Source organism: Carcharodon carcharias, chromosome 26 (assembly GCF_017639515.1).
Source record: "Carcharodon carcharias isolate sCarCar2 chromosome 26, sCarCar2.pri, whole genome shotgun sequence".
Taxonomy (NCBI): Eukaryota; Metazoa; Chordata; class Chondrichthyes; order Lamniformes; family Lamnidae; genus Carcharodon; species Carcharodon carcharias.
In genome coordinates, this window is record NC_054492.1 from 41541081 (window position 1) to 41556601 (window position 15521).

The following is a 15521-nucleotide window of genomic DNA, read 5'->3' on the forward strand; positions in this document are numbered from 1 at the left end:
CCAGAGTAACTTATCTCCTAAATATTAATGTCTTAACTTTAAGTAAAGGCAGAAAGGCAGGCTGTGTCAAAATGGTTGCTGTGCTAAAATGATCTTTTGTTTTGGATCTTGGCTAGGTCACCAAAGGGAGATGCTGAGTGAAGCCAGGCATTTCCTCAGAGGGTGGGAGGGAAAATTAGGAGCTTCCTCCTTCAGGAGGTCCTCCAGAATCACCAATCCAGCCTGGGAGGCTGACAGCCACAGTCATCACCACCGGAGCACAGAGGAGGTCAGCCAGCCAGTGCAGGAAGAGCGTGAATGCTCTCATCCATTCTGCCAGGGTAAGTCAACTATCTCATCACCCTCAACTCACACACTCTCAAACCCATCACACACCCACAGGGATCTCTCACCTCAAGGGACACCACTAACTCTCACACACACCCTCACATCTCCATCAGGCTCATATCCTCTGGAGCTCACATCCTCATCCTGTCCATGGCTCCACTCACCACACTAACATTCCACGTAGTGCCATGTGCCTTGCTCACACTCTCTCCATCTGTTTTCATGCAGCAGAAGCTGGGTCACAACAGAAGGGCGAGGTCCCAGACCGGGGGGGTGGAGTGACCCACATTAGGCCCCTCATTCACTTTGAGGAGCATGCCATGTTGTGACTGGGGAGGACATGGACCATGCCAACAGTGATGGCGAGGTCAGCAGTGAACACCCATGTCAGGATCCTGCACCTCATCATCCCTCTCTCAATGCAAATGTGAGTGTTCTCTCTCCTGCTTTTGACTCTGTTGACATGCACTAATGATCTCTACTTTAGTTCACAGGGAGCTCTGCTAAGCAGCCGACACACTCAGCAAGTCATTCAGTCCCTCAGCTCCATCCAGGTCCTCCCCTCCAGCCAAGAGGACACCTCCTCCATTGAAGAGCTGGAAATAAGCAGCCTGGAAGACCCGTCACAGTGCTTACCCACACCCTGTATCAGCACAGAGACACACACTTTAGTGGGACCTAGATCCAGAGCAGACTCAGGATCACAATCTGGTGGTTACCACACAGACACATGTCCACAGCAGGAGGCGGCAGGTTCAATGAGCTCCCCGCACTCTGAGGACTGCTGTGGAAGAGGCATCTGCGAGGTCTGAGTCAGATGACAAGCCTCTGGCGGCCTTCCAACTCATTGTGCAGAGTCAGCAGAAGGCGGGGGAACTTCATGCAGAGTTGTAGGAAGACCTCAACAGAGCTGTCCTCCTGTGGGCCAGCTGCTCCCTCAGCGGTGACAGAAGATGAGGTTAAGGGGGGTCACAGGCAAAGGGAGCTTGGAGGGAGTGGACAGCCTCAGATTCCTAAGTAGATGACCCAGAAGTGCCCAACTGCTGCTCCTCCCTTACACCCACTCCCTTCCCTTACACCTTCCTCCTCCCTTACACCTTCCTCCCTACTTGCCACATTCTCCCCATTACACCCTCCTTCCCGTACTCCCTCCTCCTCCCCTCCCAACCTTACCTCCTCCAACACCTCTGTCCCCACTCCCAATACCTTCATCTTGCCTCCCAACCTCACACTCCCAATTACACTCCCAGTCAAACCTAGACCGTCCTCTCCCACTCCCCTCAGTACACCTTCCTCTCCCACTCACAGCTGGACCTTCTCTCTACCCTCTTGTCGATCATTCATAGCAGCCCACGGCCAAGACCATGATGTTCCAAGGAAGACCCAAGACATCAACGGAAACCTCCCACCTTCTGTGAGCTGCAATGCAGTGGAGCCATATCCATGAGAATCCACCCAGCATGTGATGCACATGTTCCTTCAGGGCCCAGTAGCTTTAGGGCTCCAGTATCTTCTGCTCTTTGGATGTCTGTGATCTCAGCAAGGCCCTAACAGTAAGTCCCTACTTCTGCACGCGACACTTGCCCAGACATGTTCTGGGCCGGCATGTTTTCCTGCCAGCGTAATGGTAAATCTGGCGTGGGGGGACTATTCTGGTTGGGCCTTACTTTGCATCCCATTAGTGGGAAGAAAAGCAGGTTCACGCCAGCCTCCATCAGGATTGGCGTTCTGCCATGGTGGGCACCATCAGACGTTCCTGCTGTGCTTTCACACCGGCACGAAACCAATTTTTGGTCTTACCATATTGTCCTCCCCTGCCCACCATTACGCCCGACCCCAGCAGGGCTGGAAAATTCCGGCCTTGGTCTCCACTTTGACCCTCCATATAGTTTATTAATTGTTATAACAAAGACTTTTTTAAATAACGGATTTAGATAAATATTAAAAAAGGAGCAGATTGTATGTGTTCGCTCAACAGATGAAGAGATGCTGGTGCTCATTTCCTAGTCAGGATGAAACGAGGTTCAGTTCTAGGACAATTGGTCACTTCAGCTTTGGCTTGGGGAGATGCACTAGTTTTGGACCAAAGTTTTCAAAGGACAGCCCTGTGAACCTGGACTTTCTAACCTGGGCACAGATAAGCTAACATAGACCAATGAACAACACAGCTTGTTGGCCTAGAATGGAGCAGTATTACCCATGGGTACGGAACAGTATTACTCATTGGACTGAAGAAGATTACATACTAGAACAATCTTTCTAGAGGACAGTGACTGATATCAATCGGTCCATTCATTGGAAGAAAAAGGGAAATATCCATTTTGAGAGAATAAATTACAAGTTATAGTGATTATTATATTTGTTTCTCAATGGATTTTCTACATTAGAATTCATGTGAAATATTATATAATTTGTTTAATTACAAATGAATGAACAGAACGATATACAAACACAATATACAAAGTGGCTTAGACTTGCGCATGCCACATTTAATGCTGATTTGCAAAGATCATTACTAAAAAATATCAATGCTGAGACTATATTTACCTTTCTTCTCCTCGTAGCACCTTTTGCACCTGGTACAGCCTCACACACTCTGCTTATTGCTTCTCTGTGGAATGGAAATTATTGCAATTATTGACAAGTGGCATCAAAAGAACAAACAAAATAAAATTAACGTGATTTTCAGTCCTGTAAAGATGCAGAAATGATAGCAGTTGGTTCAGGATAGAAACAGTAAACTCATGGCACCTCAGACAAATTATTAATCCCAATAACATCACCTTTCCTCACAAGGTCAATGCCCTACACAGTAGGTCTTGCCCTTTTATCTAGTACATCAACCAAGAACATCCAAATAACTTATTTGTATATTACAACTCCTGCAAGTGAGAGAGGACGAGGATCAAGAATAACAAATTTTCCAGTTCACGCTTCCTGGCAGCAACTTGTCTACAATGATAAAGGCAATACAATCTAAGATTAATTTTGACAGATTTCTCATTCCAAACCAAGCTCCATCCCTATGACCTATTTAACCAATACTATCCCTAGTCTTGGAGATGGAGAGATTTGGTTGGAGTGGACACATGACACTCGGATCTTCACCGAAACTGTCAAGTCTTGAGAGGCAATTTTCATTTTTGGGTTTCTGTGTGTTTTTGGGCTGAGGATTACATTTCCCAGCATGCCCAGGGTTTGGGCACAGAGCGCAGCAGGGCAACAGGCTGGGCACGCTCAAAGGGTGGACGAAGATCCTACCATGGGACCTGTGGAGATGGTGTGGAAAAATTGCTCAACTGACCAGTATTTTGGGCATGTGAATGAGCCCATGTAACAGTTAGTCAGGAGAAGAAGAGGGTCAGCACCATGCAGCTGAAGCACTGTCATCATCTCTGTGCAGCAGCAGAAGTGCAAAAGCCCAGGAACAGTTTGTAGCTCTATGCTGCTAGGGAGCTGGGTTCACAGAAGCCCAGGAAAAATGTCAGCTCAGTGAAGCTGAAGAAGCATCTGCTCAGTGCAGTTGGAAGCTAGGGCACAGGAGGAATCCTGTGGGAGTAGTTGTCAGTTCCATGAAGTGAGAGTTAGGCCAAAGAAAAGCCTGTGAACAGTGGTGTTCTGCTCAGCACAGCCAGAGAGCTGGCATCATGGCAGTGATTAGATGTAAGGTGCATTAGATGTAAGTTTCAATACCTGGAAGGACACAGTCTCAGGAGAAGAGATTGAGTAATGTGGAGGTGAGCAGTCATTGGGGCATCCTGAGTTGGATCAGCTGTTGAAGGGAAATCAGGTGCTAAATCCTCAAAAGGAGTTGAAATCCCTTGTGAGAAACACATTCTTTTGTGACTCAGTGATCATTGACGTCTGGGTGGGTTGTCGAGAGAATTCGTGGGATCGGTCTTGGTTGTGTCTGCCAATTGATGTGCAGTTTGTGGTGTATTCAACCACAGTTTTTCTGTCAATTCATGTTTATCTCATGTTAATTCCCAGATGTTAAGAGTATAAGATAGATAGGATTGACTGTTTGCAATGTTGAATCTTGTATAGTAAAAATTATGTTTCGTTCAAAAACAGCAGAATCTTTGTGATTTTCTCTTAGTAAGTAACTGGGATTTTAAATTTCATCTACTCTAAAAAGAACAAGTTACTGCCCCCTAACTGGATTGTAACCGTCTCAATTCACCGGTAACATCTTTGGAGAGGTTTATACACAAGTTCTAATCAATACAAAGTGTTCCATGGACACTTGAAGGGAGTTAATTGTTTTAAGTTTCAATTTAAGCCTACTCTTATCTTTATTCTTCATTCCATACTCTCAGTTTAGTGCTAGTAGTAAATTGAGGTATTGTTCAGTTTGAAGTCCAGATCATTTATATATATTTAGTAAATGAAACAGCCCCAAGACAGACCCTTATGGAACACTACTCAACCACATCTTCTTCATGTGAAAAACATACCCAATTCTCTTTTACTACCAACTGGTCCATAAAAAGCTTTTTCACTATTCACTATATTTACAAATGTTCTCATACTTTGTCTTAACCTTCCTAGCTTCAATTTTTGGAAATTTGTTATTTTTGTTCTAGCTTTCATGTTTGTAAATATTAAATGCTTCTTTATTTTGTTTGAAATAGGATTTAATCTTTCCATTCTTTCAACGCACTCCTGTGTCTTACTGGAGTGTACTTGATTGTACCTTTTCCAAACTGTTTAAATATTTTCATTGCTAACTTATCTTTCTAATTTTTCCTTCCAACTAATCGGGGCAAGGTGGAGTTTTTTTAAAAAATATTTCATTATAATTTGCTCTGTTTCAGTCAAGTTCCCTTGTCCTCGACTTTTTCTCATTTCTGTTCTTGGAATGAATCTAATTATATTATGCTTACTGTTTCCCAAATGGTCCCCTACTGTAAGGTACTCTATTTGCTCTGCTTGGGAAATAGGTCAAGTAGCACAGTATAGGTTACCAGATGTCTCTTATTGACTGCAATGGGGGGGGTGGCAGATCTGAGACAGAGATTTTGCTCCCCACAGAAGGATGGTGGTGGGGTGGGGGAAATTCTTACTCTTGGGATTCCCACCATACATGTTCAGAGGCAGGTAGTCTTAGGCTCAGCTGCTACTTTAGCATTGCACTTTGTTTCATTACTCTCTTAACACAGAACCAAATCTGTTGCTTCCACTTCCAAAGGTTCTTGAAGAACTTTCTGATTTGTAGTGCTGATGAATGGTCATCAATCTGAAACCTTAACTCTGTTTCTCGCCCCACAGATGCTTCCTGACCTGAGTGTTTCCAGCATTTTCTCATTTTTATTAAAAGTAACAGTAATGGGAACTGACTGTGTTTCAGTGTACACATTTATATTCAAAGACTATAATTATATACCAGACATTTTATGAATAAATTAAAAGGTACTAAGTGATGTTTGGAAAAGATACTCTGTATCGACCAGAAACCTGCAATAAACTGTGCATGCACGTATATACGTATGCGCACACACAGACACACACCCCTTGCAGGACATATGAAGAAACATATTTTACGACATGTGATACTCATGCCTTGAAGATGATCCATTCAATGAAGGAACAACAATTTACTGTACACAGTGATTCACATTGTGCACAGAGGCTAGAATTGACACAATCATCTTTCACCTACAATTCCAAGCAAGCATCTACCAGAAAAAAAAATTCCAGTTTTGGAACACTTTTATGACACAAAAGTAGAAGAAACAAGAGAGTCAGTGAAATGGCAAACTTTTCATGACTATCTGGTAATTACTAAACCTATTATAACTGCTGTTCATGGGCAATCAGGTCAATGCCACCAAATATTCCTCCAAATATAGTGTTTGTGATTAAGACACCTTTCTTGTTAGCATATTTCTTTTTCAGCTGTCACCAATTTACATTCGTTGGCAAAACTTTAATGATCTTAATCAATTGCAACACATTATGTATCAGCATCTGGGGTTCAATTTTAATGCCATTGAATACTATTGGTGTTAATTCATGATTGTATACAATGGCTAATCGACATGCAGTTTCATTCAATTTTTTAAAAATTCTTTCATAGGATGCAAGCATTTCTGTCAAAGGCTAGCATTTATTGCCGATCCCCAATTGCCTGAAATATTCCAAATATTAACTGAAAAACTCAGTGCAATGATTGAACTCATGACCCAAGCCAATTTTCTTTCATCTATTAATTCTCCCCAGATTGCACTTGGCACCAGGACTAAGGGCGCAGGAGGGAGGCTTTAGATTCCTGAGACATGGAGGAAGATGCTGGATGAGTTGAACCTCAATAGACGCGGGACCAATGTCTTTGTGGGTTTGCTGGTGCTGTTGGGGAGGGTTTTACTAACTTTATAGGAGGGATGAGTACCAGGATATAGCAACGGAAAGGAAAAACCATACACAAAAAATTAGGAGAGACGGACAGCACTGGAGTAAAAAAAGTAAGGTATTCTGTGGGGTCAGAGTAAGAGGGCATACCATAAGATCTAAATTAGGTTAACTGTGCACATATGCAAGTGCACAAACCATGGTGTACAAGGTTGGTGAGCTGCAGGTGCAGATAACCGCTTGGGATTGGATGTTTAACGATAACAGAGATCTGGCTCAAACAAAAAAAAGGGCAGGACTGTACTAAATATTCCTGGATACAAGGTGTTCAGGAAAGATAGGAAAGGGAAGAAAGGAGGAAGAGTTAGTGTTAAGAGAATACTACAGTGATAGAGAAAAAAGGATGTTCTAGAGGGGTCACGAACAGAATCTATTTGGTTAGAGTCAATAAATGTTAGGGGTGTTACACAATTGGGCATATACTACAGGCCACCAACTAGTAGGAAATATATAGAAGAGCAGATTTGCAGGGAAATTACAGAGATTTGCAAAAACTACAGAGTGGTGATAATGGGAGACTTTAATTGTTCTATATAGACTGTAAAGGGGCAGAGAATATTTGAAGTATGTTCAGGAGAATTTTTCTGATCATTATGTTCCCATCCAACCAAGGAAGATGGCATTTCTGGATCTGGTTCTGGGGAATGAGATGGGTCAGGTGAGCCAAGCGTCAATAGGGGATCATTTAGGGAACAGTGATCATTGTATCATAAGAGCCATGGAAAAGAACAAGGAACAAACTAGAGTAAAAATACTTAATTGGAGAAGGGCCAATTTCAGTGGGGTGAGAACAGATCTGGTCCAGATCAACTGGAATCAAAGATTGGCAGGCAAAATAGTAATGGAACAATCGGCTGCCAGTAAAAGAAGAAATGGTTCAAGTAGAGGTCCATTTATACGATCGGGAAAGGCAAGGTAAACAATGCCAGAGCTCGCTGGATGACGAAGGAGATAGAGAATAGAGCAGAATAAGGTGCATATCACAGATGTCAGGTTGACAATGCAAGTGAGAACCAGGCTGAATATAGAAAGTGCAAAGGGAAAGTGAAAAAAAAAACGGTAAAGAGAGAATATGAGAAGAGACTGGCAGCCAACCTAAAAGGGAGTCTAAAAGTCTCCTCTAAGCATTTAACTAATAAAAAGTTAGTAAGAGGAGGGGTGGGACCAATCAGAGATCAAAAAGGGGATCAACAAATGGAGGCAGGGACATGGCTAAGTTTCTAAATTAATACTTTGCATCGGTCTTCACCAAGGAAGATGCTGCTGCCTAAGTCATAACAAAAGAGGAGAGAGTTGAGAGACTGGATGGGCTAACAATTGATAAAGAGGTGGTATCAGAGAGGCTGACTTTACTTAAAGTTGATAAGTCACAAGGATCAATGGGATGCTTCTGAGGATACTTTTGATAAAGTTCTACATTAGAGGCTAGTGTGCAAAATTAAAGTTCATGGGAGGTAATATATTGGCATGGATTGAGAATTGGTTAGCAGACAGGAAACAGAGAGTAGGAATAAATGGGTCTTTTTCAGAGTGGCAGTGACTAGTGGGTACCACAGAGATCAGTTCCTGGGCTCCAGCTACTCACAATATATATCAATGATTTGGATGAGGGAACCAAATGTAATATTTCCAAGTTTGTTGATGATACAAATCTAGATGGGAATGAGAGTGGTGAGGAAGATGCAAAGAGGCTCCAAGGTGATTTAGACAAGTTTAGTGAGTGAGCAAATACATGGCAGATGCAGTATAACGTGGATAAGTGTGCAGTTATCCACTTTGGTAGGAAAAACAGAATGAGAGAGTATTTAAACAGTGATAGATTGGGAAATGCTGATGTATAAAGGGACCTGGGTGTCCTTGTACACCAATTACTGAAAGCAAGCGTGCAGGTGCAGCAAGCAGTTAGGAAGGTAAATGGTATGTTGGCCTTCATTGCAAGAGGATTTGAGTACAGGAACAAGGATGCCTTACTGCAGCTGTACAGGGCCTTGGTGAGACCACACCTGGAGTATTATGTGCAGTTTTGGTCTCCTTACTTAAGAAAGGATATACTTGCCGTAGAGGGAATGCAGCAAAGGCTCACCAGACTGATTCCTGGGATGGCAGGATTGTCGTATGAGGAGAGACTGGGTCGACTAGGCCTGTATTCACTGAAGTATAGAAGAATGAGAGAGGATAGCATTGAAACGTATAAAATTCTGACATGGTTGCAGGGAGAATGTTTCCCCTGGCTGAGGGGTCTAGAACAAACGGTCACAGTCTCAGGATATGGGGTAGGCCATTTAGGACTGAGATGAGGAGATATGTCTTCACTCAGAGGGTGGTGAACCTGTGGAATTCTGTACCAGAGAAGGCTATGGAGGCCAAGTCACTGAATATATTTAAGAAGGAAATAGATTTCTAGACACTAAAGGCGTCAAGGGGTATGGGGAGAGAGCAGGAGTATGGCATTGAGATAGAGGATCAACCATGATCAGATTGAATGGTGGAGCAGGCTCAAGGAGTAGGAGCACCTACTCCTGCTTATTTTCTATGTCTATGTTTCTAACGATATGGAGTGCACTAACGGTTCAAATTTCCTAGGCACTTGCCACAATTTTCCAATTCTCCTTAAACACAGGGATGGTACTAGAGGACTGGAGAATTGAATAAAGGTTCAATATTTGCAAAAAAAAAAAAATAAGTGCAAGGATAAACCTAGCAACTCCAAGCCAGCCAGTTTAACTTTGGTGATCGGAACACTTTTAGAAGCGATAATCTTGGACAAAATTAACAGTCACTTGGACACGTGTGGATTAATTAGGGAAAGCCAGCACAGATTGGATAAAGGCAAATAATGTTTAACTAATTTGACTGAGTTTTATGATGAGGTAACAGAGATGGTTGGTGAGGGTAATGCAGTTGATGTGGTACATGTGAACTTCCAAAAGCTGTTTGATAAAGTGCCAGAATGGATATGAAGTTGGCTGAGTGACAGAAAAACAGAGCAGTGGTGAACAGCTGTTTTTTCAACCTGGAGTATGATATACAGATATAGTGGGGTTCCCCAGGGATCGGTACTAGGAACAATGCTTTTCTTAATATATATTAATGACCTAGACAAGGCTGTACAGGGCAAAATTTCAACATTTGCAAATGACATAAACTTGGAAGTATCGTGAATTCGGAGGAGGCAAATGATCAACTTCAAGAGGACATGGACAGGCTGATGGAATGGGTGGACATAATGGCAGATAAAATTTAATGCAGAATAGTGTGAAGTGATACATTTTAGTAGGGAGAATGAGGAGAGGTGCTTTAAAATAAAGTATGCAATTTTAATGGGGAGTACAGAGACAAAGGAACCAGTGGCGATGAGTGTAGGTGTTGGTGGGAGTTACATGTGCACATATCATTGAAGGGTGATAGGGTAGGTTGAGAGAGCAGTTAAAAAAAAAACATACCAGATCCTGTATTTTATAGATAGAGGCATATGATGAACCTTTATAAAGCACTAGTTCTGTCGTAACAGGAGTATTGCATATAATACTGGATACCACACTTTAGGAAAGATGTGAATGCATTAGAGAGAGTGCAGGAAAGATTTACAAGAATGTTTCCAGGGATGAGGGACTTCAGTTACATGGATAGACTAAGGAGAGCAGTCCCAGCTTCTCTAGAGAGCAAATTTGATAGCGGAGTCATTCTGAGGGGTCCAGAGAGAGTAGATAAAGAGTAACTGTTTCCATTGGTGGAAGGGTCGAGAACCAGACAGCATTGATATGGTGAATAGCAAAAGAAACAATGGTGACACGAGGAAAAGCTTTTGCTCTAAAAAAAAAGGGCAGCAAATGCTTAGGATCTGGAATGGACTGCCTAAAAGAGTGGTGGAGGCAGATTCAATCATTTATTTCAAAAGGGAATTGGATGAAGCACCTAATGCAAGACAAGGAAGGGCTGGGCCTTGGGACTAGCTGATTTGCTCTTACAGAGAGCTGACAGGCCAAATGGCCTCCTTCTGTGCTGTAACCATTCTATAATTAAGTGCATACTCTTTAAATAAAAAAAATCAAGCATGGCTTTTGGGCTAAAGTACCCAGGAGACCCTGTAAAATGCTGAAGTATCTTTTAAATTCATCTTCATTAGAGTTGCATATTATGAAGTGATCCTTTCTCTTGAATCTCTCAATGCCTCCCCTCTGGACTAAAGTCAAGTCCAGAGTTATACTGTCACTTTGAAGTTTCTGCAAGGCAGAAACTGTTTCACAACTGCGCCAAAGTGATAACATAACCACTATCTAAGTGAGTTTGAGGCTTTTAAAGAGCAAAGGTATGTGAGTAACATTGCAGTCAATCAATCAGTCTTGACAGTCACTAACAGTACTCACAATGAAGGGAGATGCTCAGAACCCAAAACACCTGGGCCTGGGAGAGCCAAACTGTGGCATGGTGGGTGGAAAGGGTGGTGGTGGTGATGGGCAATATAGGCAGTCTTTTCTTTTTCCTGCCAGTAATGAGAAATTCCAGTGGGAATTTGGGCATGGACACAGGGACCTGATGCAGGTCGACCTGGAAGATTAAAGCTCGTAATATTGGTTTCTTAAAGATGTTTGAAATCTTTTTTAAATTTCTGACCATCTACAGCTAGACCCCTGGTCAGGGTGGCAAAGTGCCTCTCTGAAACTCCTGTTAGTGCTAAGCATGGATACCTTCCCATTTATGTAATTAGTCTGACATCAAGGATTTGGAGCCAGGGGTCATACTCTACTGTCAGAAGTGCTGCAGGACAAGTGTAAAGAACATATTTTTTTATTTTTCTTGGACTGTGGCTCGAAAATTGGACTGTGCTTTAAAAACTACCATGGCTGCAGTTGAAAGACATGTTCACTTGAGCAGGATGAAGAATACCTACAATGTTGCTATCCTGGAACAGAGGGTGCCATAAAGGAACAGGATGGTGCTGGAAAGGAGTTCTGGACTGGGGGGAACTGCCTAACAACAGCATTTTAATTGGCTCCTGACCAGGTGATCAGGGTTTTGTGTGGTAACAGTAGAGGCAGAACAGCTCCCAGCCTGCAAAGAGGAAAGACCTAAATCCTCTTTCTTCTGTGTTTGTAAGATTCCAGCAATTCTGCCATTATAGCTAGCTGGCTATCGCTCACATTTCTGTAACCTGCTTTCTTCGAAAACCCCTGTCAAGAGGAAAAGGGGAAAAATCAAGAGTAGAGACATTAAAAAGCATGTTTTTCAACCAGTGAACCACAGACTGAAAGTTCTGGGAGACCACCTCGTGTCATCAACAATAAACTGCAAGGAATTTGGAAGACAATCCAAATCAACCCATCTAATCCTGTACTCCAGATTGGTGCTATTGAACTGTTTTATCTCACCCTTAAAATCCATGTTTTGTGTGTCGTGTGTATGTGCACGTGTGCGTAAGAAGGGGTAGAGTTTAATTTATTGAGATAGAAGTTAGCAGATCATGTTTCTTTCTTTTGCTACTAGTTAAAGACAATTTGTTCAATAAACAGTTATTTACTTATTAAGTTTACAAACCTGGTGCTCGTATTCTGTTAACCTAAATTGAACAGTTAGATAGAATTGGGGCAATCTGGTGGTTTGGTCAAACTTTTCACATTTGTCTCAGCTCGTGGGTCCTGATATTACAGTGCACTGTCCCCAGTGAGTCGTGACATAGGCCATCAGGGATTTTAGTCCCTATTTGCCTATTCACTGTGCAATTTTGATCATCTCTACTGCAGTAATTTGGTCACTGATTGTCCTTCAGATTGGAGTCAGCCACTCTGCGCAAGATAGTATCATTAGCACTGACCGGATCACTCAAACTTTTAATTGAAATCCCATTGATTAATCAGGTTTCATTGTCCAAATAGTGATTCACTTATGTTAATCCTTAGTTTCAATGACATCAAATAAAATATGATTACTCAATTTCTTTCTTTGCATCATGCTATAATCAAATGAGCTGCGGAGAAACAGGCAGGCAGTATGAACAGCGAGAAAACAAATTTCTTCTAATAAAAGTGAAGTGTCTACAATAATAAAACAGAAAGCCCCTTCACAGTGATGCAGGATTATCTGGTATCAATCATCTACAATCTAATCTAAGCTTCATACCTGCATCGATGCTAGTTTTGCCTGAATAAAGAGAGAGATTATGCATGAAATTTTCCAGTAGTAAGACTTTTCAATTGAAGTATGTTATCAGATATCCCTCATCTCCCATGAACTGCTAATAATTCATAAAAAGAAACCAAATATTGAATTGTAAATTAAAATCTAAAAAATTAGTAAAATGCACCTTTGTGCTCAATAAAAGGCTTCACTTGATATTGTGACTATTGTACCTTCATGTAAATTGGAAGCAAATAAAAGAATCAATAACAAATTTCCTCCCTCCTTCAGTTCTCTTCCGTACATCACCCACTCTGGGTTATAGCTACTGATCCAGCAACAGCACATAAATGGAAGCTGATGAAAGTAGATTGCAATACTCCCACGCCTCCTCTCAATCTTCTTGAAACTCTGCCATAACTAATAGCCACCAAGTCATGACCCTGAGCATCTATTGTACAACGGAAGCAATTCTCTATGTGTCTATTGTGCTCTGTTCTGGTTGTCTCAGTAGCTTCTCCTGGAGATATGCAGTACATTTTTCCTCACAATAAAACACCAACATACTAACTTCACAGTCATTTTAAACTAAAGCATTTCTGTATATGCTGCATTGCAAGGCATTGCTATAATGTCTATTTTTTAAAAAAATATATTTTAAAGTTTATATATGTACAAGTGTCCCTTCAGATAGTCCAATCACATTTAAGCATAATTTCAACAACAAGAACTTGTATTTATATTGCACCTTTGACATAGTAAAAGGCCCTGAGGCACTTCTCAGGAGTGTTATCAGATAAAATTTGACCCCGAGCTATCATAAAGAGGTATTAGAACTGATGACCAAAATCTAGGTCAGAGAGGTAGGTTTTAAGGAATGTCTTAAAGTAAAGAAGAGGTAAACAGGTTTTGGGAGTGAAAACTGGAGTTTAAAGGCCTTGGAAGCAGACGGTGTAGCCACCAACAGCAGAGCGACTAAAATTGAGGATGCTCAAGGGATTCAAATTGTCTTGTGTGGTTGTGCAGCTAGAGGAAATTATGGAGGAGGGAGGCATGAGATTATGGAAAGAATTGAAAACAAGGGTGAACATTTTAAAATTGAGATGTTGTTTAACTAGGAGCCAATGTAGGTTAGCGAGCACAGGGGTGATGGGGGAAACAGGACTAGGTGTGAATTAGGATTCTGGCAGCAGAGTTTTTGGTAACCTCAAGTTTATGGAAGGTAAAATATGGAAGGCCATCCAGGAATGCATTATAGTCAAGTCTAGAGGTAACGAAGGCATGAGTGAGGGTTTCAGCAGTTGATGAGCTGAGGCAGGGGCAAAGTTAGAGAATGTTAGAGGTGAAAACAGACTGCCCTAGATGATAGCACAGATGTGTGGTCAGAAGTTCATTGCAATATCAAACATGACACCAATCATCTGGTTCAGCCAGTTTGTGGTGGGAACCAAAGGCAGTGGTTTAAAAGCCTTCCCAATGTTTATTTGGGGGAATTTTTTGTCGATAAAGTAGTATTGAAATTAATGAATTAATTGATTTTTTTAATGTGTGGGATTATTGTTCTAAAAAAACTGCGCTTTTGTTCAGTAGATAGGCTGAATTTATGAGAAAGAAAGAGAGATGCTTCAGTGACCTTGAGAACGATTTTCTGGTCATCAGGCGAGTGCTGCGGGTGGGCTTGGGAGGTGCCAGGAAACGGTCTACCGCCCGCGATCAGACCAGACCCCCACCGTGATTTCACGCTGACCGGCCAATTAACGGCCAACCAGTGTGGAATGCGCAATGAGAACCTGAGCTCTGTGAGGGTGGGGGTGGGAGAAGCATGAGCACAGAGGCCTGCGCATGCGCGGGGGGAGCGTGTATTGAAAGCTCCCTGAAGGCAGGGAGCTGCCTCAGGGAGCTGAAGATTTGCAGAAACAAAAATAAAGATTTTAAAATCCCAGAAAAAATTTCCACACCTAGGACTCGCTGATCTGCACATATAGATAATAAAAATTCTGCTAAAGCAATTAATTTGCTTTTTTAATTAATCTCAGAAACCTCATCCTGACTGTGGGCAGGAAAAAATATTGCTTGATTAAAGAGCTTAATAGCCCTCTTATCTGTCAGCAGGCATGCTGCCGACACTCGCACACCTGCCAATTGAAATATTGCACAAGTGCGCAATGACATTGGGGCGCTTGCCCTACATCATCACGCACTATTTTACACCCAATCAGGTCGGGCACTCGCCTGCAGGATGTGAAATCCTGCCTCTGGTTTTCAAATGAAGGCTCGTCCAGCATCAGATCTATACTCAAGTCTCTTGCCTTCTTACACAATACATTGAAAGGTGGATAGGGTAATGTGAGAAGTTTAGTGCCCAGATATGTAATATCCCCCACATAAATGATGTGAAGTAATGGTCTTCAATGGAGTAAGTAAATCAAGCATGAGGCAACACTGATCACATCTGCAGCAGTAACATCAGTTATACAGGCCATAGGCATTTTAGGAGCATCTTCCATCAGTGTCCCCAATGCTGTAACCTTGATCCCAAACTCAAATTGTAACTCTTTCGAGTACAAACACATTTCCATCTGTTGTCAGATGAAGTTACACTGTTTCATAATTTGCCATTGTGAGATTTGAACTCTTGATCTTGGGGTTACAAACCCAGTACCATAACC

The 15521-nt window shown here is 42.1% G+C and overlaps 1 protein-coding gene across 5 annotated transcripts in view; it reads right to left on the bottom strand.

Moving 5' to 3' along the window:
• LOC121270042 (SHC-transforming protein 1-like) overlaps window positions 1-15521 on the bottom strand; it is a 277773-nt gene that overhangs the window by 186398 nt on the left and 75854 nt on the right. For all 5 annotated transcript variants that reach the window (XM_041175364.1, XM_041175363.1, XM_041175359.1 and 2 more), the window contains one exon: window positions 2875-2938. In XM_041175364.1, coding sequence (XP_041031298.1) covers window positions 2875-2938 — 64 coding nt within the window. The remainder of the gene's footprint in view (window positions 1-2874; window positions 2939-15521) is intronic.